This window comes from Scyliorhinus canicula, chromosome 15 (genome assembly GCF_902713615.1).
Source record: "Scyliorhinus canicula chromosome 15, sScyCan1.1, whole genome shotgun sequence".
Taxonomy (NCBI): domain Eukaryota; kingdom Metazoa; phylum Chordata; class Chondrichthyes; order Carcharhiniformes; family Scyliorhinidae; genus Scyliorhinus; species Scyliorhinus canicula.
In genome coordinates, this window is record NC_052160.1 from 133,033,548 (window position 1) to 133,060,974 (window position 27,427).

The 27,427-nt window shown below is 47.3% G+C and overlaps 1 protein-coding gene across 1 annotated transcript in view; it reads left to right on the forward strand.

Moving 5' to 3' along the window:
• Nucleotides 1-14,646, forward strand: part of nuak2 (NUAK family, SNF1-like kinase, 2) — a 40,975-nt gene extending 26,329 nt beyond the window's left edge. Inside the window, 10 exon segments of the mRNA XM_038819758.1 lie at nt 231-382; nt 6,400-6,465; nt 10,737-10,856; nt 11,863-11,995; nt 13,410-13,682; nt 13,685-13,765; nt 13,768-13,843; nt 13,845-14,116; nt 14,119-14,296; nt 14,298-14,646. Coding sequence (XP_038675686.1) covers nt 231-382; nt 6,400-6,465; nt 10,737-10,856; nt 11,863-11,995; nt 13,410-13,682; nt 13,685-13,765; nt 13,768-13,843; nt 13,845-14,116; nt 14,119-14,296; nt 14,298-14,511 — 1,565 coding nt within the window. The 3' untranslated portion in view covers nt 14,512-14,646.
• The last annotated feature ends 12,781 nt before the right edge of the window (nt 14,647-27,427 follow it).

Sequence of the window (27,427 nt, forward strand, 5' to 3'; positions counted from 1 at the left end):
ACAATTTTTTTAATGGTTTGAAGCCAATGATCAAAATTTCCAGTGCCAATTACCAGGTGGTGAACTCTGAACTCTGGCCTCAATCGGAAAAGCTTGTTTCCTTAGTGACACAAGTTTGTCGTAACGGGATTTGATGTTTATGGAATAGCAAGAACCTTCTAAACTTCAACGGGATATTCTGTAAATTTAAGGACTTTTTAAAAAATATATATAATTTCCTTTTTTTTTAGTTTTTGAAAACAAGGATAAAATTGTGATCATTATGGAGTACGCAAGCAAGGGCGACCTGTACGACTTCATCAATGAGAAGCAGAGTTTGACCGAGCAAGAAGCCCGACATTTCTTCAGGCAGATTGTATCTGCCATCCATTACTGTCACAAGGTATGATATCAGACAGCATCTGCTGAATAGCTTGTCTCTCTTGGTGGGTGGTAGATGGGACTCTATGTTCAATGTTCTATCTGCACTATTTGAAATTAGTTAAGATTTTGCAGCTCATGCGGCTAAAGGAAGCCTTCATATAAATGCAGACACGAGCAGTTTCTTTTCTCTTTCTTTTGGTCTACTTGTTTTTCTTTCTTTCTATTTTTTTCTCTTTTTTTTTCCATTTCTCTCTCTCTCTCTTGCTCTTTCTCTCTTTCTTTCTCTCTCTCTCTCTCTCTCTCTCTTTCTCTTGCTCGCTCTCTTTCTCTCTCGCTTTCTTTCTCTCTCTTTCTTTTTCTCTCTTTCTTTTTCTCTCTTTCTTTTGCTCTCTCTTTCTTTCTCTCTATTTCTTTCTTTCTCTCTATTTCTTTCTTTCTCTCTATTTCTTTCTTTCTCTCTATTTCTTTCTTTCTCTCTATTTCTTTCTTTCTCTCTATTTCTTTCTTTCTCTCTCCTCTCTCCCTTCTCTCTCTCCCTCTTTCTCTCTCTCTCTCTCTCTCTCTTTCTCTTGCTTTCTCTCTCTCTCATGATTTATTCCCCTATGTTAAACTAAGATGGGTACGCTGGAAAGTCCTAGTTTGACCGTTGGTCCATCGTTTCCTTCCCTCAACCCCTTACAGGGTTGATTTTTGAGTTCCGATTTTGGTTATGGGCTGCAACTGGGATGCTAGGAATATTCTTGATGCCTTCGGTTAGGGAGGGAGGTGGGTGGATGAGGACGGTAAATCAGCCAGGTAACCTGTGCTGGACAGTATGCTCAGGCATTATGCTCTTGAGTGAGTTGAGTTTGGGACTGGGTGTGAAGCCTCATGTGGTCAAATAGCCTGCTGATGCTCGTAATTTATACTTTAAGAACACCGCTCGGGTGAGGGACTGGAGGGCTGCTGGCACCTATGGAACTACTCCAGCTCCTATGGAACTCTACCACCAGCGCAAATCTACGCTCTGGTCACAGAGGAGATAGCAACGGAAAGTAAAGCCCTCAAAACTGGCAAGCATTGAATTTTAATGAAGGCCAGTGGGAAGCACGGTGTTTTGAACAATTATCTAAGGTGTAACCAGATTCTTCACGGATAAAGTAACAGGCTTGAATATTCCGACTAAAATAGAATGAGTGCATTGGGTGTAGCAGGTGTGTGACGCACAGGCCAATCTGAATTTCCCGACTGTGGCAATTGCTCCTGGCTGATTTTGTTTGTTGCGAATGATAGTGACCTTTCTCTGCTGGTAGGCTTGGAGAATGAGGGTTTGGACGGGATTAGCATGGGGTAGGAGTGCTTGACATTTCTGCAATTCAACCTCCCCTGAGACGGAGTCCTTCACGCAAAGGTCAAGGTGTTGTCAAAGCGCTGTGCCTTTTACAAAATAACCTAAGCGACTGTCACACGGGTGTTTTCTCTTTTTAAACGTTTGTTTTTCCTCCTCTTCTTCTTTTGTAACCTAACCCCAGTGTTTTCAAGAATAACTAGACCAGCAGGAATGCATTGAGCTTCGTTGACACGTTGAATCTCAAATGGAGGAATGCGTGGGAGAGCGTTTTTTTTTTCTTCTTCTCTCTGTGTCTCAATTGAAACCTGAGCTGGGAATATCCGAGATTAAGAAGCGTTTTACCGTAATTAAAAAACATTTACAGTTTCACTTTCCTCCCTTCCCTCGACTCACTCAGTCACTCTTGCATCGGGTGTGGTCCAACAACCAAACTTCCTTCAAAACCGCCTGGTTCACGCAACATTGGCTAGACCCTTTGACAGCTGAATGGGTAAAACATCAGCAACTTCTCCCATACATGTGTTTTCCTGTAAATGTGGATCTGGGACAGGACCCCTTGGCAGTTACTGCCTTCACGCCCCCCACCCCTCAAAACTCCCTCCCCTTGCGATTCTTCATGATTGGTCATGTGTTTCCTGGAATATAGGAGATTGCGGGGGTCATCACATGAGTTGTTTAAAATTATAAGTGGATTGAATAGGGTTGAAACAGAGAAAATACTCTGAACCAAAGGACATTGTTTCATCAGAAGAAGAAACTGTGCAGAAAATAGGGGAGCGGTTGTTTCTCTTCTGGGTGGCACAATGGTTAGCACTGCTGCCTCGCAGCGCCAGGGACCCGGGTTTGCACGTTTTCCCCGTGTCTGCGTGGGTTTCCTCCCACAGTCCAAAGATGTGTGGGTCAGGTGGATTAACCGTGCTAAAATTGCCCCTTAGTGTCCAAAGATGTGTGGGTCAGGTGGATTAACCGTGCTAAAATTGCCCCTTAGTGTCCAAAGATGTGTGGGTCAGGTTGATTAACCATGCTAAAATTGCCCCTTAGTGTCCAAAGATGTGCAGGTTAGGTGGGGGAGTAGGCCAAGGTTGGTGCAGACTTGATGGGCCGAATGGCCACCTTCGACACTAGGTGATTCTGCTAAAATGATTGTGGATTCTGGGTTCAGTTGGAGTTTTCTAAATTGATTAATGATTTTTTTTTCAGTAAGTGTTGAGGAATACGGAATAAAGGTGGGTAAATGAGTTGAGGTACAGAGTAGCCTCGATCTAATTGAAGCTGTTGAGCAGGCCCCAGAGGCTAGATTGCCCCTTCCTATTGGTGTATTCTTCACAGGAACAAGGAGCTCTGAATTTAACCTTTGCACCAATATCTGGCAAACCGCCACTGCCTGGGCACTTCCATCATTACCGTGTACCCTTATGTGCTTTGAAGAGCTCAAAGGGCTCCTGGAAAAGTCCGATTTAACTAATCCCAGTGCCCATGTATCCTGTCTCCACTCAGAATCGTTGTTCAAAATAATAAACCATGTCCAGGATTTTTTTTTAAGAAAAGGCAGAATACACGAGACTTGAATTTCCTGCTTATCGTGTGTTCTTTTCCACCTCGATAATCCAGCATGGTCGACAACAAGCTCCTCTTGTGTTTTTGGAATGTTTGGCTACAAGCAGAAATCGTTTCCAACCACCTGGGTCTTTTAAAAACAAAAAAAAAAGTTGAAACAGATGTCGGCAACTCCATTCGACCGGCTCAAAATAGACAATTGTTCCCTATTAGTAAGAATTCCGTTATTCCATTCCCCTTTCTCGTAATGTTGCGCAGGATCTATTTAGGAGCTCTCTGAATGGATGATGTGGGGGGGGGGGGGCGCTTGTGGGGCACACTGGAGGGGGGGAGGCTTGTTTCTCTTTTCTCCTTCTGCGGCGGCAGCTGATTGGTCCCCAGGTACGTCGGCCTCAGTGAAGCAGCCAGCTGGAGGAGAGCAAGAGGGAGAGCATGGGCCGGAGAGAGCGAGCCTGCGTGCCTTGTGCCTTGGCAATCTGCCACTCTGTGTTAGGGAAGTGTGCAAGTTGTGTACAGGGATCAGACGCAGCCTGTTTCCAATTGAAGCTAATTTACAAGCGCTGCATTGACTGCAGGTGGAGAAAGACTGTGGGGGTGGTGGGAAGAGGAGGGTAAAAGCATTTCCCGAGTTGAAAGGTCATTCTGTTATGCCTCCCACACCACCTCCACATGAAAGACTTGACGTATTTTCCAGTTCTCTTTAGACAAGACTCGAGGGGGAAATGAAACCTTCCGGGCTCTTGCTCAAAAACTCTTTCATTCAAGAGGAAACCTAATGGACAATTGTTTGGGGCCTGGACTCGAGACACAAAATGAATATTAGAGCATCAGAAAAAAAAAAAAATCATGGAAATCTTGTCTTATTTGCAGTATTTTGGGCAGTTGGAACCAATAGTCTGCATCACCTGGCATTGTGGTACCACATTTTGGGTCCGAGGTTCATTCCCAGCGTTGTTGATCTCCGCTGGAGCTTCAGAAGTGATTCTCGGCAGCCCTGTGATAAGGCAGGCAATAAATTCAACTGGGCTGTCCATTCCCTTTGTAATCCAGTCAGGCGCTTTCCGAGAAGGGGCTGGAGTCTCTGATGGTGCTGGTCAATTATGGATGAGGACTCCAGGTCACATGTTGAATCCTCATGAACTTCCGATCACCATCTCCTGGAGGATTTGACACAGTGCCTGCTGCCTCCAACTGCCCTACCCATCAAATACCCTTTTTGTTTTTACAGTTGTTTGATCATAAAGAAGGATGTACTTGTGTTGGCGACAGCATAATGAAAGTTCACTAGGTTGATCCATGGTTTGAGACGGTTGCGCTATGGGGAGAGCCTGAGATAATTGGGGGTCTATAGGTTCTGGAATTCTCAAGAATGAGGGGTGACCTTATTGAAACACATATAAGATTCTGAAGGGGCTTGGCAGCGTAGATTCTGAGCAGTTGCCTACCCTGGCTGGGGAACTAGAACACAGGGGCACAGACTCAAGATAAGGAGCCAACCATTTAGGACTGGGATGAGGAGCAATTTCTTCACTGCAAGGGTTGTGAACCTTTGGAATTCTCTATTCCAGAGAGTCCTGGATGCTTCATCACTGAATATATTTAAGGCGGAGATGGGTAGGCTTTTGGTGTCTGAGAAATGAGGGATATGGGGAGTAGGCGGGAAAATAGATTTGAAGCCATGATTGTATTGAATGGCAGAGCAGTCGCGATGGGCAGAATGGTCTGTTACTATTTCTTTCTCTTCTGTTTGTATCAAAGTCCCAATCTGTATCAACCCTGTGGCATCGCCTTCATCTCACAACAGTCTCTAGCGACACGGTGGCAAGCATTGCTGCCTCACAGCTCCAGGGTCCCAGGTTCAATTCCGGCCTCGTGTAACTGTCTGTCTGGAGTCTGCACCTTCTCCCCATGTCTGTGTGGGTTTCCTGCGGGTGCTCCGGTTTCCTCCCACTGTCCAAAGATGTGCAAGTTTGGTGAATTCGCCATGACAAATTGCCCTTAGTGTCCAAAAGATTAGATGGGGTTACTGGGTTACAGGGATAGGGTGGAGGCATGGGCTTAAGTAGGGCACACTGGGCTAAATCGCTGGCTTTTAAAGCAGACCAAGGCAGGTCAGCAGCACGGTTCAATTCCCGTACTAGCCTCCCCGAACAGGCGCCGGAATGTGGCGACTAGGGGCTTTTCATAGTAACTTCATTGAAGCCGACTCGTGACAATAAGCGATTTTCATTTCATTTCATTTTCAAGGGCAGTGCTCTTTCCAAGGGCTGGTGCAGACTCGATGGGCCGAATAGCCTCCTTCTGCACTGTAAACGCTATGGTTTTATGAACTACTACTTCTCAAAGAACAACTAGGGGACAGGAACAAATGACTGCCTTGCTAGCAAATCACATCTCAAAGAATTATCTATTTGTAACCAACAAAAACATTTCAAGAAGTTGGAAACAAAATGTCCCTCTGATTATTCTGCTGGTTGTTCCGGAGATTTATTCCTGGAGGCCCCAGCACAATTCTGAAGGATTGAGCGTCCCCAGGGAGAATGGACACTATTGCAGTGGGACAATGCTGTGCCCAGCGTGAACTAGCCAGCACCTTCTGCAGAAGTGGGAGGATACATTGGGGGAGATTTATAAACCAGCTGGCTGCTTTGACTGTAAGATGCTGAAACATTTGCATCCCTCATTTGCTACTGGAACCACATGAGCATCCGACCTAGCCTCCTCTGGTAGACACTGGGGGGGCAATCTGCCCCCCCCCCCCCCCCCCCCCCCCCCAAGGGTCCGCCAGTAGACATCCTGAACCTTGGGGCAAGTCCAGAATTTCATGCCTTTTCCAGCTAAACTAGCTGCCAGACACCCACGCACTGAGCACCATGGAGAGTGCACAGACCAATTAAAGAAGTGCAAACAATTGGATAATGGAGTTATTTTTGTCCCTGTGGGAGCTTGGTGTCCTTCTTGAATTAACAACATGCGTCGCACAGAGGGAGGGGGGCAGGGGGAAACTCAAACCTTCCAAGCTTCTGCTAGCTAAATCTCTTCAGGTATGTAGTAAAGCCAGGATTAATGGAGAAATGTGTCCCACTGTCTCTCAACGCCCTTTCTGGAGCTAAGCTGAAAATTTATGGTTTTGGTTTCCTGTTTTCCAGAATGGAATTGTGCACCGGGACCTGAAACTGGAGAATATCCTGTTGGACGCCACTGGGAACGTTAAGGTAAGAAGCGCAGCTTCACCAGGTTACTCTAGTATTGTTGAGGGAACAGTTTCGAAGATAAAGTGCTGAGGCACCTCTCGTTCATGTGATTGGCTTGTTTTCAGATTCCTCCATGGCCCTACCCCCTCCCTATCTCCAACGCCTTGCAGCCCTCTGAGATAAAGAACAATACAGCACAGGAACAGGCCTTTCGGCCCTCCGAGCCTATACCGGTCATGATACCACCCTTGGCTAAAGCCCTCAGCACTTCCTCGTGCAGCATCCCTCCATACCCATCATATCCATGAATTTGTCGAAATGCCTCTTTAACGGCATTCTCAAAAGGCGTTCATGTATCTGCTACCACAGCCTCCCCTGGCAGCGCGTTCCAAGCACTCACCAGATCACTGCATTCTTCCAATTCTGGCCTCCTGAAGTGATTAAAATCACGGCTGCTCACTATTGGTGACCATGCCTTTGGCTGCCTGGGCGCGAGGCCCTGCATTTCCCTCTGACCCTCTCACATCGCCGCCTCTCTCTGTCCTCTTTTAAGATGCTTCACAAACTTCACGTCTTTGAGCAAGCATATGGTCTTCAGCTCTTGCAGCACCTTACGTGGTTCAGTGTGTCGGATATTGCTCTTATGAGGGACATTATTAAAGATGCTATGTAAATATAAGGTGCTGTTGACTGGACACGCAGAGAGAACTATCTAGAGTAATGAGGATATTATCTCTCTCATATCAGTAATTCTGATACCTTCCTCCTCAGAAACTTTCTGAGTTTTAAAGCTGTACGTGGTTTTTATATTATCTGGGGAGTTGCGGTAACAGGGTGCCCTTGCTCAAGAAAGGTGTTATATTCTGTTTCTGCCCTCTATGTTACTCCAATACTCCGCGTTTCGATAAATCCTACCCTCTTGGCTGCCACAGACTAAATTGATTAAAATGGCAACTGCAGCCTCTGTTCACTTGCAAAGCAGTAAATGGGATTGTTTTGTGATGGGATCTATAAAAGGTCAGTGTAACAGACGTACTTTGTCACCTAGCAACTGTTGCAAACATTCCCAGCCCTAACCTATCTCGATTGAGTCATTCAGCCCCAGTCGTTATATTGCCTTTCCCAGAGCCTTTTCAGTTGCAATGATAGTCTCTTTTCCTCCCTCTTCCCCAACCCCCCTCCCCAAACTTCTATATCAGCCTAAGTAGCAATTACAGTCACGATCGACCACCCAACCGTGATTTGTTCCCAGTAAAGGGTCATTTTTAATTATAGCCATGGCTGCCTGTGTCAAGAGCTACCTGTTATTAGGTACTATTTGAATTCCATGATCTAATGCTCCAGTTCAGTTTCACAATTGTTGATTTTGAATTGGGTAATGTCCTCCCTTTCACTTTTGCAAGGAATTAACAGCACATAAACAGGCCATTCAGCCCAACTGGTGCATGCCAGCATTTATGCTCCACAGGAGCCTCCTCCTACCTTATTTCATCTAACCCCATCTGTATGTATTTCTCTTTTCTCCCTCGTACACCTATCTCATTGTCCCTCAAAGACAGCTCTGCTCTTTGCCTCAACTAAGTGATTAGAAGTTTCACTTTCTAACAAATAGCAGTTTCTTCTGAATTCCTGGTTGGCCGCCTTATCTTATATTTGTGGCCCCTAATTATCAACTCTGCCGCAATTGAAAACATCATCTGCACAATATGCCTATCAAATACCTACACAACCTTAAAGACCTCCCTTTGGGCGAATCTGAGCCTTTTCTTCGCTGTAGAAGAGCCCCAACCTTCTCTCTCCTGATAATTCTGATAACATTTAGAACTCCTTGGTTCCAGTAGCATCCATGTAAGTTTTTTTTTTTTGCAGCTTCTTCTGTGCCTCTTAATCTTCTTTATTATGGAGACCAGAACTGTAGACAGTACAGTACTCTCCAATGTGATTTGCATAAGAAATGAGAAATAGGAGCAGGAGGCATCCTCATGATATTTTTATTGGGCCCAAGAGTTTGCATTAACTTAGATCAGGGACTGCATGATATTGCTGAGAATTTGACACTTGCAGTGAACTGCTTGGATCAATCCAATGCTTCATGTCAAATGCAAGATTTTGGGTAATTGGAAAAAGGGCCCAGTGGAGTCGTGAGCAAGAAAAAAAAACAATGAGCGGTTAGGATTTGAGTTTGGAATGAACTGCCTGATGTGGTGATGGATACACATTCAAGAAATGGCTTGGATAAATGGTTGGAAGGAACAAAATTGGGGGAAGATCAGGGTGAACCGGCTCGCTTGAAAAGAGCTGATTGCAAACTTGCTGGGCCGAATGGCTTTCTTCTGGGCTGGACAATTCTATAATTCTCTGACACGGATAAAGCTCTGACTATTCAAAAGGTTCTAAGGAGAGAAAGATGCCAATGTGGCGGGGGGGGGGGGGGGGGGGGGGGGGTAGTAATGTGATATTTAAGGGACATGGGGAGAGTGTGAGAATTGGGGTTCAGCTCATGATCTTGTTGAATAGCGGAACAGGCTCAAAGGGTCAGACGGTCACCTCCACCTCTTATTTCTCATGTTCTTAATTTTGAGCCTTGTTATTTATTCTAGGACGGTGGCACACAGCACATTTGTCCCAGGTTTTTTTCTGCTTTAGTTTTCTTAAGGTGTTGGGTGCAGTTTCACGGGCATTTCTACTTCCCCACACGGTGGGGGGGAGGGGGGGGGGGGGGGCTCAATAGAAAGCAACACATGAGAGCCTAACCCTATCACCTGGCAATAGTCCCCATACACCTACTGCAGGAGACATTAGATGCTGATTGGGAGCTGGGAACCCTGATCGATTTCCTCCTCTCCGTCAAAGAGGCACTGAAGTAAATTGAGAGCATTTCAACTCTAAAAGGCCTGGCTGTCTTGTAAATGGCAGCTGCAACACACCCATTGAGCGGACAGTCCCTATTAACTGGGGTGTGCTGTTTGCATTGGTCCCTCGTAAGTTTTGCAATGTCGCCTATCTGACCTATTTGTGTTCCGAGTGTGTTTACATTTTATTGTGTTAATCTGGTGGCCCGTGACCTTTTCTCAAAGCTGACCCTGACACTCAAATTACTGGTTAATTTTTAATATACAAAATTGAAATATTGAGCAAGGGTGAAGGAGGAGGAGTAGATGGATTCAAGATCCGCCTTAACCTAATTGGATGACGGGACAGTCACAAAGGGCGGAATGGCCTGCTCCTGTTTCTATGTTCTTTTTTAAGAAGCCACCTTCCCTGAATGACAAAATGCTTCTCAACCAGTTAAATACTTTTAAAACTGTTGCAACATGGAAAAAAACTGCAGCCAACTTGCACAACAGCGAGATCTCACAAACAGCAATGTGAAAATGACCAAGTAATCTGCTTTCTCAATGGTGGTGGATGGATAAAGTTTGGCCCAGAACACGAGAGAGCTCCCGTGCTCCTCTTCCAATAGTGACCTGGGATCTTGTACATCTACTTAGATGGGCAGGTATCCCAACTGAGAGATGGCACCTCCAGCTCTAAGTATTGACCCTGGGAGTGTCTGCCTGTGTCTTATTTTTGCTCCTTAGCATTTCAACCTTTGTAAAAAATAAAATCTAAATGCAGCATTCCCTCTCCCTACTGTCATCTAATAACCCCGTACTTGGAAATGCTTCGGACAGAATCAGACACTGCGTCTACTGCCCTCCATTGGGAATACAGCCTGCCAACTTTCATTGTCTAGACTGGCACTCGGAGTGGGCACTGAGGGCGGGTATTGTTGATTGGCGCTGTCACTGCAGGAAATAGAGGGAGGAGGAGGAGGTGATCAACCTCTCGTCACTGCTTCCCATCTCGAAGTCTGATTAAATGGGTCGGTGCTGGGTTTTGTTCTTTTTTTGGGAAACAAAAATAGTAAAAAATTTTGGCTTGACGCCAGACTGGTGTGTTAGAAACTAGGCCAGATGGACCCTTTGGGAAACTGTTCAGTCCAGACCCAAATCTAGCCTCTCCTACTTCTGCTTACCCTGATAAAAAATGTAATTACATACATACCATCTGCCAGTTCCCCTCAGCTTGATCTGATCCAAGCACGTATAATTCTCCAAAGTAAATACACTGCAAATTGGCCTGTTTGCCTTGTTTGAGTCATTCAGCAACCCTGTGGACGTGTCACGTGCTGCACGTTCAGTTGTCATTTGAATCTTTGATGTGGTTCAGATTTACAGTAGGCAACAGTCGAGCAATGAAGGTGGACCTTCTCCACTCTAAAGTCGCCTTTTTAATTATTTTCTTCCCAGATTGCTGATTTTGGCCTCTCCAATTTGTACCATCATGACCGGTTTTTACAGACGTTCTGTGGCAGTCCCTTGTATGCATCTCCGGAAATTGTCAATGGCCGCCCTTACAGGGGACCCGAGGTGAGTGCGCAGTTTCTTAATTGCCCCTCAGAATGCTAAAGATTTTCTCCCAAGGTATTTTTCTCAATGGACTCTTTGTCATCTGATACAGGCAAAGGTTATTTATTCAAAAGAGTTCTGACAAATCCCAAGGAAACCCTACTCCTCTTTTCAGCTCTTAACGCCTGTCCATGATCTTCTAAGCTGCTAAACCAGAGGGGACCGGCGTTTGATTGCAATAGGGTGTTCAGGCCGAAACTTGGGGGCCATAAATTTATGATAGTCACCAATAAGGCCAATAGAGAGGTCAGGGGAAATTTCTTTAGCCAGAGATTGGTGAGAACGTGGAACTCATTTCCTGACGGAGACGTTGAGGCAAATGGCAGAAGAGAAACTAGATAAGTGCCTGAGGCAGAAGGGAACAGAAGGATATGCTACCGGGGTAAAGTGAGGTTAGGTAGAAAGAGGCCCCTTTGCTTTGTAGGCCCATTGGCTCAAATGGTTGTAAATTCTATGTAATTGTGGCTTGTGACTTGGGCTGGGGTTGGAATAGATCTATCGCAAATAAGAGGACAAATTTAGCAGAGCAGCCATCAGTATATAAAATCTGATTATGGAATGTTAGCAAATAAACCCGTGGGGCCTTTCCTTTTATGAGAGGAGTGTTGACATTTTACATTTTGTTAGCTTTAAGCAAGTCTTCTTAATTGAACTGAACACATCAAGTAATAGTATTCAGAACTTGCAAACAGGCTAACACTAAAGTGCTCATACACATGAGGATCAGAGAGTCACTAAGATTTATGTTGAAGATTACTCCAGTATATTTATTATGCACCAAGTTGACACAGCGTGTTTAGAGAGGCTTTAGGACCATAGAAATGTACAATTCCGTGTAACAAATAGAGCCAATTATGTATATTGTTTTGAATAAAAAGTTATCCTACATTCACCACTATTGCTGGCCTCCCAAATCTCCTTGGTTTGGTTTCCCCAGTAACATGAATTTTGTTGCCCCCCCCGACAGGTTGACAGCTGGTCCTTGGGCGTACTGCTCTATACCTTGGTTCATGGCACCATGCCATTTGACGGGCACGATTACAGAAACCTGGTTAAACAAATCACCAATGGAGAGTACCGTGAGCCTATCAAACCTTCAGGTAAAGAAAAACCTGAATTCTTATAGTGCCTTGTGCAATCTTGGGACATCCCAAAGTGCGTTACACTGAAAGACCTCCGGAGCACGTTCACGGTTGTAAAATTGGAAACCTATGGTAGGCAGTTAGATAGGGCAGGTATGTCACTGCAGAGCATGAGCATATTCCTTAATTTCTGTTTCTATTAGGGTCAGGTGAAAACTAGACCAGTGTACTGCCCAGCTGAGATCAACAACAGCGCCTAGGGCAGCTATCAATCCTGGTCCCTCAACACCAACAAAATGCACCTTCCAGTTGAACTTTTAGCAGATTTTATCACACAGTTAAACATGTATTTTTATATTCACTCATGATGGTACCCTAACTTGGACTGAGTCCCAGTCGTCCATCACCCCTGTGCTCATTGACATACTTTGGCTCATAGCCCACTGATGTCTCGAGTATCAGATTCTCATATTTTTATTCTGACCCTGCCATGACGACCTCCCTCCCCACCTTTGTAATCTCCTTTTGCTCTATAACCTTCTAAGATCTCTGTGCTCCTCCATTCTTGCCTCTTTCTCCCCCCGCCCCCCCCACCCCCCCCCCAATTTAATCCCTCCACCATTGGTATCTGTGCCTTCAGCAGTTTGAGCCCTCAACTACGGAGTTCCCTCCCTAAAGCACACTCCCTCCCTCTTAAAGGTATGCTTCTTAAAACCTGCCCTTTGACCCACCTGTTCAAATATCTCCTCACATTCATAGCCAGTGTGAAATTTTGTCTGGTTTTGCACCTTGGAAATATTTTGTTATGTTAAAGGTGCTAGATAAAGGGGCAGCACGGTAACACAGTGGTTAGCACAGTTGCTTCACAGCTCCAGGGTCCCAGGTTCGATTCCTGGCTTGGGCCACTGTCTGTGCGGAGTCTGCACGTTCTCCTCGTGTCTGCGTGGGTTTCCTCCGGGTGCTCCGGTTTCCTCCCACTGTCCAAAGATGTGCAGGTTAGGTGGATTAGCCATGATCAATTGCCCTTGGGTTAGGTGGGGTTACTGGGTTGCAGGGATGTGTGGGCTTAAGTGGAGCGCTCTTTCCAAGAGCCGGTGCAGACTCGATGGGCCGAATGGCCTCCTTCTGCACTGTAAATTCTATGATATAAGGGGCAGCACAGTGGCGCAGTTGTTAGCACTGCTGCCTCACAGCGCCGAGGACCCGGTTTGATCCTGGCCCCGGGTCACTGTCCATGCGGAGATTGCACGTTCTCCCTGTGTCTGCATGGGTCTCACCCCCTTAATTGAAAAAAAAAATTGGGTACTCTAAATTCATTTTTTTTTCCAAGAAAAGATGGTATATAATAAAAGTTTTTGGTGTTGTTGCTGTTACAATTGCAGTTATTGGAAAACATGGTTATTTATGTTTATTCTCTTTGACCTTATCACAGATGCATGTGGGCTGATCCGTTGGCTATTGATGGTGAACCCTGACCGTCGAGCCACCATTGAAGATGTTGCGAATCATTGGTGGGTGAATTGGGGCTACAAGACCCCAGTCTGCGAGATGGAGTCGCTGAAAGACTACGAATCGCCTGTGACGATCACTTTGGACTGGGTGCAGCGGTCATCCCGCATCGTTTTTGAAAGTGGCTCGAAGGTGCGTTGCTTCTTCAAGCAGCACAGCTCACCGCTGGAACGGCAGAGGTCACTCAAGAAATCAAAGAAGAGAATGACATTTCGCACTCGATGCAGGAGGGGGGAGCTCCCGAAAGCCAGGGCAAGTCCCTGCTGAAGAGGCCAAAAGGATACTGAAGAAAAGGAACAATTACGAACATCGCTCGCACAGTGCGGGCAACGTCAATCACTCTGTGCCTTTAGAGGAGCCGGTCTTCAGTCCATAAAGACTCCAGCACATCAGCAACAGAGACCAATAGCCAATCGCCAAGTGCGGCTGCCCCAGCACCAAAGAAGGGGATCCTAAAGGAAACCCGCAAAAGAGAATCTGGCTATTATTCGTCACCAGAACCGAGTGAGTCAGCAGACTTGCTGGACTGTGAGAACTCTTCCGTCTTTGACGCAGTGAATTTCGACACTAACCATACCAATGGCGATGGCTCCAAAGACGCAACATGCAGGCGCAAAGGTATCCTTAAACGTATGGGAAGTTCTCCTCCAGTAGCACGGACTCTGCAATGGGAAGTCGACCCTGAAAAGCTTGGGCTTCCTTCAACGAGTTGGCCTTTTCCGACATTAGACTCTCGTCAAACCGGAGTTACCCGTCGAGTGCGGTGAGCGAGACAGCATCCTCGTCCTCTGAATCCTTTGACCGCCTGCCCTCCCGAGGGCCGGCAGGAACGCAGCCAGATGCGGAGCTGCGTCTCGGCGGACGACCTGCTCCACCTGGAAGGGTCTGAGGCAGACTGCAGGCCGCGCCTTCGGAAGATGAGTGTTTCAACCGAGTTGGGTGACAGCAACTTCTCCCTCATGGACCTTGATAACGTGACCGCAGTCTACAAGAAGGCTGTGGCGATTTGCAATAAGCTGATCTGAGTGGGGACAAGCTGAATGGCTGTGTTTATGTCGGTGTCCCAAGTGATTGATGTCAATGCAAATGAGACGTCAATGCAAATGTGCTGTGAGAGGGAAGATGTGTCAGAGATTACAGAATGTCTTTAAAAAAAAAAAGTGGAACAAGAGAAAAGTGGAGCAAAACGAGGGTGCAGAATGTGAAAGAATGATTGAAGGTTGTAGAATGGAGTTGATGCATAGTGCAAGGAAATGCTTGTTTCTTCATTAATCCAATACAGTGTTTCACCTCCAGAATACATGGGGAATTGTCTAAGATTGGACCTGGATCTTGCATTGAAGGACAGTAATGAGGGTAACCTGGACTTGCACTATGAACACTGAAACGTGGGAGAGTGGTTGCGTGTAAGAAGGCTAATAAGATTGGAAAGCATAAAAACAATGGGTATTGTTGGGTCCAGGAAATAATGTATGTGGAGAAGGAAGAGAAGAGATATTCTATTTCCCCCTCCATTTTTTTTGAGAAAAAAGAAAATGTATTAGCGAATGGAGGGGGGGGGGTGGGGGGGGGGGGGGAGAATCTTTGCAACACTTGTGGTAACAAGCTACCACCATTCTATTTTCCTGTGCCACTGTTGGATAGTAAATCTACAGCGAGTGCATTTGCGCAATGTTATGGACTGTTTTGAGCATTCCTGTGTCATTGGTCAGGTAATGGGCGCCTTGTGCGCCCACATGACAGTCCCTGCCAAAAAAAAGAGTGTACAAGAAATCAGACAGTTTATACCAGACTGAAAGCTGATTTTTTACTATTTATGTGACGAACATATATATATTGCCTGTTAATTTATTTTCCTCTTGGATCAGAACTCTGGTCATGTGTAAATAAGTGAAAGTTGAAGAAGTTTAATATTATAATAGATTTTTTTTGTCTACTGCTCAATTAATAATTATTTGGCCATAATTCTATGAATGCAGTCTTTAATTGCAATGGAACCCAATTGGTGCAAGTGTGGGCGCATGTTCTAGTGTGCGTGTCTAGTGCATGCGTTTTTCTTGCACTGTGGTGAGAGTTTGATGCCATGACATGTTTTCTCTGTCTCTCCCAAGTGCTGGCAAGCTTAGCATTGATACCATCAGAATGCTGAAGTTCACTTCTTCACTGTCAAATGTATCATTTCATGTTTTTGAATGTTGTGAGGGGATGTGATGTCTCTGTAGAATTATTTTTGCCCCGGTATATATTTTTTATGTACTGCCCAATTCATAATGTTGCATGCCTTTCTGATTGATGTATTTCTGATTGGTGAAATGTTCTCTTTTTTTTTTTTGTTTCGTTTTGTGAATGAGTACTGAATCCCACTCTGGCGTGGGCCCTGATTCTGTGTTATTGCTTAAAATCCTTCATGACTGTGAAGTCTATGAAATGGACTGTCCTGTGAATACTTGTGCAGTGGTATGGCTGGTTGAGAGGGTGGAAGGGGTTGGTGCAGAGTGACATAAGTTAGGGGGGGGGGGGGGGGGGGGGGGGGGGGGGGGGGGGGGGGGGGGGTGGGAGGGGGGGAGCGGGAGCATACACAAGTAATGTTCCCATTACTAAGTTGGGACAATTGGATTTTTTTTAATCCTTGTTGGGCTGCAATCTGTTTTCGTAGACCAGCACAAGATTGTAGAAAGGGAATATTGAGACCTCAGTTGATATCTGCCAATAATCGTCAATCCATTTTTATATGTGCAATGGGGAAATATTGGTCGGGTTTAATTTGCTGCCTGCAGAGAGCAGGTATAATCTTATCCAGTGCATTGCCACCAGGAATGGCCATGTATTGGACCACTATGAGTAGGGGCATTCACTTGTTGTCCCTGCTTGATAGGGATGGATAGCTGGATACCATGGTCTAAGGAAGTAGAAATGTTAACAACCTGAGCTCTTATTAGGAATATGGGAAAATGAATGGGCCAATCAATCCCTTAAGCCTGGTGCCCCCATTTATGAAATTGATGGCTGAGCTGAATGTTAACTCCATTTGCCTGTCTCAATTCCAAAACCCGTGATATTTTTACTGAACAAATATCTATCAACCTCCGTTTTGAAATTTCCAATTGATTCCGTTCGCTGCCCCCTGCATGAACAGCTTTTTGGGGAGGGAGTTGCAAATTACCACAATAATGTTTTCTAACGCCACTCTGGAAAAAGGCAAGTTCTAATTTTGGGCCAACGCCCCCATTATCCCAACAGAGGAGATAGTTTTTCTGTACCTCACCTTTACTATCGATCCCTCGAATCGCCTTGAAAACACCTCGAATATTCCAACCCATAACTCTCTGTCCTTGAGTGACCATACACTGAAATGGGTGCCAGGGTCTGGCTGGCTGAGCTAGCTGACCTAAACTTGGAGAAAGGGGCTGAGGGCTTCTGCCTTGGGTTAGGAAGGGGAAGAAACTACCCGGGTTTCCCCCCCCTCGCCATCGTGGTCCATTGACTTGCTCACCCCCAGCACATCCCTTGCCGGAAAGTATGGACATGTGGCGAGGGTAAGATCAAATTTGGCTGTCATCTCCCAATGCTTGATATCTGGATTCAATCTAAAATAATGAGAGTTTGAATGAGGGGCTGGAGGATCTCTGTAAGAATTGGATTCTTTCAAATGAGGGGGGTGAAAAGATTTGTGGGACGGGGGAGGGGGGGGGAGAATATGAACCAGTTACACCAATATTTCCCCCGTGCACAATCTCAAATCGCCAGACTGCTTCATACCCCAGTTCCAGCAGCTGAAACCCAGGGGTTAGTGCAGTCTGTGACCTTGTTGCCTATCTGCTGTGGATTACATGCTTTGTACATGTGTTCCTTGAGTTACTGAGTAATTTGTATCAAACAGTATGTTCGACCGAAGAAATCTGTGATTTGTTTTGTTGTAAATTGCTAATTTATTTTTTTCTGTGTTGAATTTTGTTTCTAGATGGTTAAAAAGCATTTCTCTCACAATAAAAAGATGCGCCTTAACGCTGACTGTTTTCGGTTCTTCCCTCATTTTAATAAGGAACAAGATGTATTTCTGGTGTGAGTGGAAACCTACCGTGGTCATTCACTTTTTGGGCATGAAAAAATATTAGCAAGCACGATTAAGGAAAACTCAAAGATGTTTTACCAGTGTATAAAGAGCAAACGGATAGTTAAGGAAAAAGTGGGAGATGAAGAAGGGAACTTGCGTGAAGGTGCAGAGGATGTGGGAAGAGTTTTAAACAATTTTTTGTCTCCGTGTTTACAAAGGGAAGGGATGATAGGGATATAGTACTCCAGGAGGAGCAGTGTGAAATATTGGATAAAATAATCCGAACGAGAGAGGAAATATTAGAGATGTTCGGATGCTTGAAAATGGATAAGTGGCCAGTGCCGGATGGATTGCTTCCTGGGATGTTGAAGGAGGTCAGGGAGGAAATAGCAGATGTTCTGAGGATTATTTTCCAATCTTCACCAGACACAAGGGAGGAGCCGGAGGACATCTGCAAATGTGTTTCTTTGTTTAAGAAGAGTATGAAGGAAATGCCAAGCAATTATAGGCTGGTTAGTCTTTCTTCGGTGGTGGGCAAATTGTTAGAATCAATCCTGAGATTGGATAAACTCACTTAGAAAGGCATGGACTAGGCAGGGATAATCAGCACGGCTTTGTTAAGGAAAGTTCATGCCTTATAAATTTGACTGAATTATCTGAGGAAGTGAGGAGGAGGATTGATGAAGATAGTGCAGTGCATGTTGTCTGCATGGATTTCAGTAAGGCATTTGACAAAGTCCCACATAACAGACTGATCTTTTCACTTCCCGGGTGGCGGAGAATCTCTGTCATGGCGGAGGCGGGATTTTAGGCGCCCCCAGGCGATTCTCCGACCCTGCTGGGGGTCGGAGAATTTCGCCCCTTAAGTGCTGTAAGCTGCAGGACTATGGGCGTGTGCGATGGATGGGATTAAAAGGGCATCTGGGTGTCTTTGGGTTGGCATGGACAAGATGTGTTGAATGGTCCCTTTCTGTGCTGTATCATTTATATATATATATATATTTTTTTAATAATAATTTTTATTGGAATTTTTTGAAAAATATATATCGACAAAACAATAATAATAATAAACACCTCCCGGCACCCGTAACAACGCATATAACAAACCCCCCCCCCCCCCCCAACCCCAATAAACAACAGAATAAATTAACAATAAGCAAATTAACTTAAACACTATCCCCCTAAACCCCCCTCCCCCCCGGGTTGCTGCTGCTGCTGACCTAGTACCTTATCATTGAGCCAGAAAGTCGAGGAAAGGCTGCCACCTCCTAAAGAACCCTTGTACTGACCCCCTCAGGGCGAACTTAACCCTCTCCAACTTAATGAATCCCGCCATGTCATTAATCCAGGTCCCCACACTCGGAGGTCTCGCATCTTTCCACTGCAGCAAGATCCTCCGCCGGGCTACTAGGGACGCAAAGGCCAAGACATTGGCCTCTTTCGCCTCCTGCACTCCCGGCTCCACCCCAAACCCAAATATCACGAATCCCCAGCCTGGCTTGACCCTGGATCCCACCACCCTCGACACTGTCCCCGCCACCCCCTTCCAGAACTCCTCCAGTGCCGGGCATTCCCAGAGCATATGGGCATGGTTCGCTGGACTCCCCGAGCACCTGACGCACCTGTCTTCGCCCCCAAAGAACCTACTCATCCTAGATCCGGACATGTGGGCCCGGTGCAGCACCTTGAACTGGATGAGACTAAGCCTCGCACATGAAGAGGAGGAGTTCACCCTCTCCAGGGCGTCCGCCCATGTCCCCTCCTCAATCTGCTCCCCCAGCTCCACCTCCCACTTAGCCTTCAGCTCCTCTACTGACGCCTCCCCCACCTCCTGCATTACCTGGTAGATGTCAGACACCTTCCCATCCCCGACCCACACCCCCGAAAGCACCCTATCCCTTACCCCCCACGGGGCAGCAAAGGGAACCCCTCCACCTGTCGCCTAGCAAACGCCTTGACCTGAAGGTACCTGAACATATTCCCCGGGGGGGAGCTCAAACTTCTCCTCCAGTTCACCAAGGCTCGCGAACCTCCCGTCAATAAACAGGTCTCCCAACTTCCTGATGCCCGCCCTGTGCCACCCCAGGAACCTGCCATCCATGTTTCCTGGGACAAACCGGTGGTTCCCCCACAGTGGGGCCTCCACCGAGCCCCCCACTTCCCCCCTGTGTCGCCTCCACTGCCCCCAAATTTTGAGGGTGGCCGCCACCACCGGGCTCGTGGTGTACCTCGTTGGAGGGAGCGGCAATGGAGCCGTTACCAGTGCCTTCAGGCTCGTGCCTCCGCAGGACGCCATCTCCATCCTTTTCCATGCTGCCCCCTCCCCCTCCATTACCCACTTGCGTACCATCGAGACATTAGCCGCCCAATAGTACCCAGAGAGGTTGGGCAGCGCCAGCCCCCCTCTATCCCTGCCCCGCTCCAAAAAGACCCTCCTTACCCTCGGAGTCCCATGCACCCAAACAAATCCCAGAATGCTGCTGTTCACCCTCCTAAAAAAGGCCCTCGGAACAAAAATGGGGAGGCACTGAAACAAAACAAAAACCTCGGGAGCACCGTCATTTTAACGGACTGTACTCTACCCGCCAACGACAACGGCAGCATGTCCCACCTTTTAAATTCCTCCTCCATCTGCTCCACCAACCTAGTAAAATTGAGCTTGTGCAGAGTCCCCCAGCTCCTAGCCACCTGAACCCCCAGGTAGCTAAAACTCTTCACTGCCCTCTTTAGCGGGAGCCTACCAATCCCCTCCTGATCTCCCGGGTGTACGACAAACAGCTCACTCTTGCCCAGGTTCAATTTATATCCCGAGAAACTCCCGAACTCAGCAAAAATCTCCATCACCTCCGGCATTCCCCCCACCGGGTCTGCTACATACAGCAGCAAGTCGTCCGCATACAGCGACACTAGGTGCTCCTCCCCACCTCGCACTAAACCCCTCCACCTCCTCGACTCCCTGAGAGCCATGGCAAGAGGCTCAATTGCCAGCGCAAAAAGCAAGGGGGACAGGGGGCACCCCTGCCTCGTCCCACGGTGGAGCCTGAAGTACTCGGACCTCCTCCCATTTGTCGCTACACTCGCCATCGGGGCCTCGTACAGCAACCTCACCCATTTAATAAACCCCACCCCAAACCCGAACCTCTCCAACACCTCCCACAAGTACCCCCACTCGACCCTGTCAAAGGCCTTCTCCGCATCCAATGCCACCACAATCTCCGCCTCTCCTTCTGCTGCCGGCATCATTATCACATTTAGCAGCCTTCGCACGTTAGTGTTCAGCTGCCTCCCCTTCACAAAACCCGTCTGATCTTCATGTACCACCCCCGGCACACAGTCCTCTATTCTAGGGGCCAAGATCTTCGGCAGCAACTTGGCGTCTACATTCAGCAGTGAAATCGGCCTGTATGAACCGCACTGCAAGGGGTCCTTATCACGCTTCAGGATCAGGGAGATTAGTGCCCGAGACATCGTCGTGGGCAGAACACCCCCCTCCCATGCCTCGTTAAAGGTCCAGACAAACAGAGGGCCCAGCAGGTCCGCATATTTCTTATAAATTTCAACCGGGAACCGCCTTCCCCGACTGCATGTGGCCAATCCCACTGACCAGCTCCTCCAACTCGATCGGCACCCCCAGTCCCTCCACCTGCTCCTCCTGCACCCTTGGAAATCGGAGCCTGTCCAAAAAATTCTCCATTCCCCCTCCCACTGCCGGCGACTCCAACCGGTACAGTTCCCTATAGAAGTCCCTAAAGACCTCATTGACCTCTGCCCCCTGCCGCACCACATTCCCATCTTTATCCTTCACTCCACCAATCTCTCTAGCCGCGTCCCGCTTACGCAGCTGATGCGCCAGCATCTTGCTCGCCTTCTCTCCATACTCATAGACCGCTCCCTGCGCCTTCCTCCACTGTGTCTCCGCCTTTCTGGTGGTCAATAAATCAAACTTGGCCTGCAAGCTACGCCGTTCCCCCAGCAATCCCTCCTCCAGGGCCTCCGCGTACCTCCTATCCACACTCAGCAGCTCCCCCACCAGTCTCTCCCTCTCCCTCCTCTCCCCCCTCTCCCTATGGGCTCGGATGGAGATCAGCTCCCCCCTAATCTGCCTTCAGAGCCTCCCACACCATCCCCACCTGGACCTCCCCAGTATCATTGACCTCGAGGTACCTCTCGATACATCCCCGAACCCTCCTACACACCTCCTCATCAGCCAACAACCCCACTTCCAGACGCCAAAGCGGGCGCTGGACCCGCACCTCCCCCATCTCCAGATCCACCCAATGCGGAGCATGGTCCGAAATCACGATAGCCGAATATTCGGCCTCCTCCATCCTCGGGACCAGTCCCCTGCTCAAAACAAAGAAATCAATGCGGGAATAAACCCTGTGCACATGGGAGAAAAAGGAGTACTCCCGAGCCCTCGGCCTCCCGAACCTCCAGGGATCCACTCTTCCCATCTGGCCCATAAACACCCTCAATACCTTGGCTGCCGCTGGCCTCCTGCCTGTCCTTGAACTAGAACGATGTGCTGTATCATTTATATGGTTCTATAGGTGTACAGATCATAAGGGCAGCACGGTGGGGCAGTGGTTAGCACTGCTGCTTCACGGCGCTGAGGAGCCAGGTTCGATCCCGGCCCTGGGACACTGTCTGTTTGGTGTTTGCACATTCTCCCCGTGTCTGCGTGGGTCTCGTCCCCACAACCCAAAGATGTGCAGTCTAGGTGAATTGGCCACGCTAAATTGCCCCTAAATTGGAAAAATACAATTGGGTGCTCTTAAAGAAAAAAAAAAAGAGTTACAGATCATGCAGCATAGAAACGGACCTTTTAGAAAATTAGCTCACAGTTTGTATGCCTCCTCCAGCTATTAATTTATCTCACTTTGAGCGGCACAGTAGCACAGTGGTTAGCACTGTTGCTTCACAGCGCCAGGGACCTGGGTTTGATACCTGGCTTGGGTCACTGTCTGTGCAGAGCCTGCACGGTCTCCCTGTGTTTGTGTGGGTTTCCTCCGGGTGCTCCGGTTTCCTCCCACAGTCCAAAGATGTGCAGGTTAGGTGGATTGGCCACACTAAATTGCCCTTAGTATCAAAAATGGTTGGGTGGGATTACCTGGTTATGGGGTATGGTGGAGGTGTGGGCTTGAGTTGGGTGCTCATTCCAAGGGCCAGTGCAGACTCGATGAGCTGAATTGTCTCCTTCTGCACTGTAAATTCTTTGTATCCTTCTATTCCTTTCTCCATCATTGGCTCATCTAGCTTTCCTTAAATGCTGTTCACCTCAACTATTCCCTGTGGTAGCTAGTCCCACATTCTAACCACCCTCCGCGTAAAGAAGTTTCTCCTAATCTATTGGATTTATTAGTCACCGTCTTGTGTATGTTTTAAACTGCCTCACAAGTGGAAACATATCCTCTACATCTACCCGATCAAATCCTTCATAATTTATCAGATTAGCCGTCCGAATGAGAAAAAAAGGACCTCAATTTGTTCTGCTTTTACTGGTATGTTTTCCATCATTTACTTTGCACTACCTGCAATGTCTCTTTATTAAAAACAAGTGGTTCTATCCATTCCCAGTTTTCTCTCGATACTTGGAGCAGCTTTGATGGTGGATTACGAAAAGGCAAACACTTCTTCCCCCCCCCCCCCCCTCCCTACCTTCAGCTGCAAATGACGAATGATTGGGGAGAAAACCAAGACTTTCATAGTTGCCAACAATCTCAAAGCTCAAGTCTTACTAAGAGATCCCCAGCACTGCGTCTCAGAAAGAATAGAAACTTTTTGTGCTTGGAGCAGTGGTTGAGGGTTGCTACAATTGGTTTTGGTGACCTTGGGTTTAGGAGGGGGAAAAGCAACCATAGTTCCCACTCACAGTGATGGCCCATTTGACTTTACCAACCTGCATCGTACCCCTTGCTTTTGTGTGGGCATATGGTGGGGGGTATGATCTGCCAATGCCCAAAGTCTGGATTCAATCTTAGAGTGCCCCACAGTCCATATAAATATATTGGCTGGAGTGCGAATCCCTATCACACTTAAAATAAACTGGTATATACTTGCCTGCCTACCCAAATAGAAATAATCCATAAAGCTGCTTTTGTGATTGAATTTATAATGCCTGCCGCTCAGTTGACTGGATGGCCGGTGCCAATTGCACAGGGTTCGATCCCCATTCTGGTTGGGATGGATACAGGACATGACTCCTTTCCCTAATCATGGTGGAGATCATGGTGATGTGGTCGGACCTGCTCTTGGACAGAGAATTGGTAGAAAAATGTTAATTTACTAGAGATGGGGGCTGGGGGTGGGTTGGGGAACAGTGCTTCTTGGCCTCTAGTCAGGAATCATCCAATCAGATAACCAGGAATCTCTGCATTTTGCACTGGTTGCGTTGCAGTGATGAGGTGTGAAGATGGACATATCGGCCAACCAATGGCTGGCACTTGGGGGCAGGGCTGCTGGAGATTGTGATTAAAACTTCTAGTGAGATGTTCACCCATAGCTACCATGTCTGTCCCAGCTGTCTCCTTAAATTCCAAGACTTTTGCCGAAATGCTTCGGGAACCAATTCATGTGCATCCAGAATAGCTTTTTTAAAAACTCATCATACTACTTAGATCCTCCCTCTGGCAGGAAAGCATAACCTGTGCCCGCCCCATCAATTGACTTTACATGGGTAATGCCCACTTTCTCTTGGCCATTCCATTTGGGTTGCTATATTTTCAGAAGCCCTAAAAAATATTTCTACCTCCTCCTCTTCGAATTTTGGGTGGGCCTGTATAAATTTAAACATATCGCCACTGGGTTTTGTTCTAAGATTAAGCACCCCTCTCGTTCTTGGCAGCTCCCTGCTAATTTATTTTTCTTCATTCTCTACTTTTATTTCTTTTTCTTCATCTCCATTTATTTTTCTATTTTTTAAAATTCTCTTTCATGCTCGAACTGCAAGCGAACACTCTCCGGCTCAGCACTCACACCAGAAAATGTCCTCGATTCTACAATTCTTCGTGGGCTCTCCTGTGTTCCTCGCATCGTTTTGAATTTAAATGCTGAGTAATCTCCACCTTCCTGGCTCCAGCTGGCACCTCTATTTGTAACTCGGCTTCCAATTTGAAAAGCTTGCCTTTTCGAAGATCTTTTAAATAAACCAGAGACAAGTCATCTGCCTGAAGAAAACCCTCAGCAGCTTCCACAGCTATCCTGTAATATCGCTACAAACCTGGTGTCTCTTTTTAATTTATACTGTAACTCAAACTTCGGCAAAGATCCCGGACCCACGCCCCCAAATTATGTTATGGCAGCCTAGGCTCGTGCACGGTCAATTCTAGCCCCTCTTGACCTGAAGTCGCTCAATCGGCTAAATCGCTGGCTTTTAAAGCAGACCAAGCAGGCCAGCAGCATGGTTCGATTCCCGTACCAGCCTCCCCGGACAGGCGCCGGAATGTGGCGACTAGGGGCTTTTCACAGTAACTTCATTGAAGCCTACTCGTGACAATAAGCGATTTTCATTTCATTTTTCATTTCATTCAAGTCACAACATAAGTGAATTAACCAATAATTCTTAGACAAATACCCAATGTCTTTGGCCCTTGACTGTCCAATAATTACAGTCACCAGGTTTGTAAATTTAAACACAATTACTGTTTTTATATATAGCAAGAACTAATGAAATATGCAGCAAATACAACTGGGTAACTATTAACTCATTTCTAATCCCCACTTTTACTTGCCCTCACCCACTACACACACACACACACACACACACACACGATAGACAAACACAGTAGGTTGGAAAGGGGTAAAAGGAAAAATAGCCTTTGTCTCAGATTATGGTTTTTAGCACATCTTCCTTCACAACAAGCTTGCAGATTAAAGTCTCTGGAAGGGGTTCTCCAACCCGACAGTGGCCTGGCCCACGATTGGGGCCCACCAATCTGCGGGCGGGCCTGTTCTGTGGGGACACTTCTTCCTTCCGTGCCGGCCACTGTAGGGCTCCGCCATTAAGGGGCCGGCGCGGAGACGAGAACCCCCTGCGCCTGCGCCAAAATACGACGGCCGATCTGCGCATGCATGGAATGACGACGGACGTTCCGCGCATGCGCGAACTCGCACAGTCCCTTCGGCACCGGCTGGAGCGGCGCCAATCCTCCGGCCGCCCACCTAGCCCCCGAGAAAGGTGAGAATTCCTCACCTCGGGGGCCGTTGACACCAGAATCGTTGGCGCCAGTTTTCCTGCCCGGAAGGGAGAATCTTGGCCTCTGTTTGCGGTCTGGTGTTCTCTGTAGGTTCATTCAGGTTTTCTGTAGTTTCAAGAATGCAGTGCTCACAGCTTTTATAGAGAGAGATAGCGGGATGAAGCCTTTGTTTTGCAGCCCTGTAATGGTTCCTCTGCAAGTTCAGGAATACAGCACTCACAGCAGCTCTTCTGGAGAGAGTTATAGTAGGCTGCTGGTATCAAATTCCCCGCTGTGCTGCTGGAATCAAATTCCCCGCTGTGCTGCTGGAATCAAATTCCCCTCTGTGCTGCTGGAATCAAATTCCCCGCTGTGCTGCTGGAATCAAATTCCCCGCTGTGCTGCTGGAATCAAATTCCCCGCTATGCTGCTGGAATCAAATTCCCCACTGTGCTGCTGGAATCAAATTCCCCACTGTGCTGCTGGAATCAAATTCCCCACTGTGCTGCTGGAATCAAATTCCCCACTGTGCTGCTGGAATCAAATTCCCCACTGTGCTGCTGGAATCAAATTCCCCACTGTGCTGCTGGAATCAAATTCCCCACTGTGCTGCTGGAATCAAATTCCCCGCTGTGCTGCTGGAATCAAATTCCTCACTGTGCTGCTGGAATCAAGTTCCCCACTGTGCTGCTGGAATCAAATTCCTCACTGTGCTGCTGGAATCAAATTCCCCGCTGTGCTGCTGGAATCAAATTCCTCACTGTGCTGCTGGAATCAAATTCCCCGCTGTGCTGCTAGAATCAAATTCCCCGCTCTGCTGCTGGAATCAAATTCCTCACTGTGCTGCTGGAATCAAATTCCCCACTGTGCTGCTAGAATCAAATTCCCCGCTGTGCTGCTAGAATCAAATTCCCCACTGTGCTGCTGGAATCAAATTCCCCGCTGTGCTGCTAGAATCAAATTCCCCACTGTGCTGCTGGAATCAAATTCCCCGCTGTGCTGCTGGAATCAAATCCCCCACTGTGCTGCTGGAATCAAATTCCCCGCTGTGCTGCTGGAATCAAATTCCCCACTGTGCTGCTGGAATCAAATTCCCCCTGTGCTGCTGGAATCAAATTCCCCACTGTGCTGCTGGAATCAAATTCCCCGCTGTGCTGCTGGAATCAAATTCCCCGCTGTGCTGCTGGAATCAAATTCCTCACTGTGCTGCTGGAATCAAGTTCCCCACTGTGCTGCTGGAATCAAATTCCCCGCTGTGCTGCTGGAATCAAATTCCTCACTGTGCTGCTGGAATCAAATTCCCCGCTATGCTGCTGGAATCAAATTCCCCGCTGTGCTGCTGGAATCAAATTCCCCGCTGTGCTGCTGGAATCAAATTCCCCGCTGTGCTGCTGGAATCAAATTCCCCGCTGTGCTGCTGGAATCAAATTCCCCGCTGTGCTGCTGGAATCAAATTCCCCGCTGTGCTGCTGGAATCAAATTCCCCGCTGTGCTGCTGGAATCAAATTCCCCACTGTGCTGCTGGAATCAAATTCCCTGCTGTGCTGCTGGAATCAAATTCCCCGCTGTGCTCCTGGAATGAAATTCCCCGCTGTGCTGCTGGAATCAAATTTGAATCTCCTTGGGACTCTGAAAAGCATTTCACCAGGATAGGATTTAATCACCACCTGTTACCAGGCAGAGTACAGCCTTTTGGTCCAATTCATTGGCCAC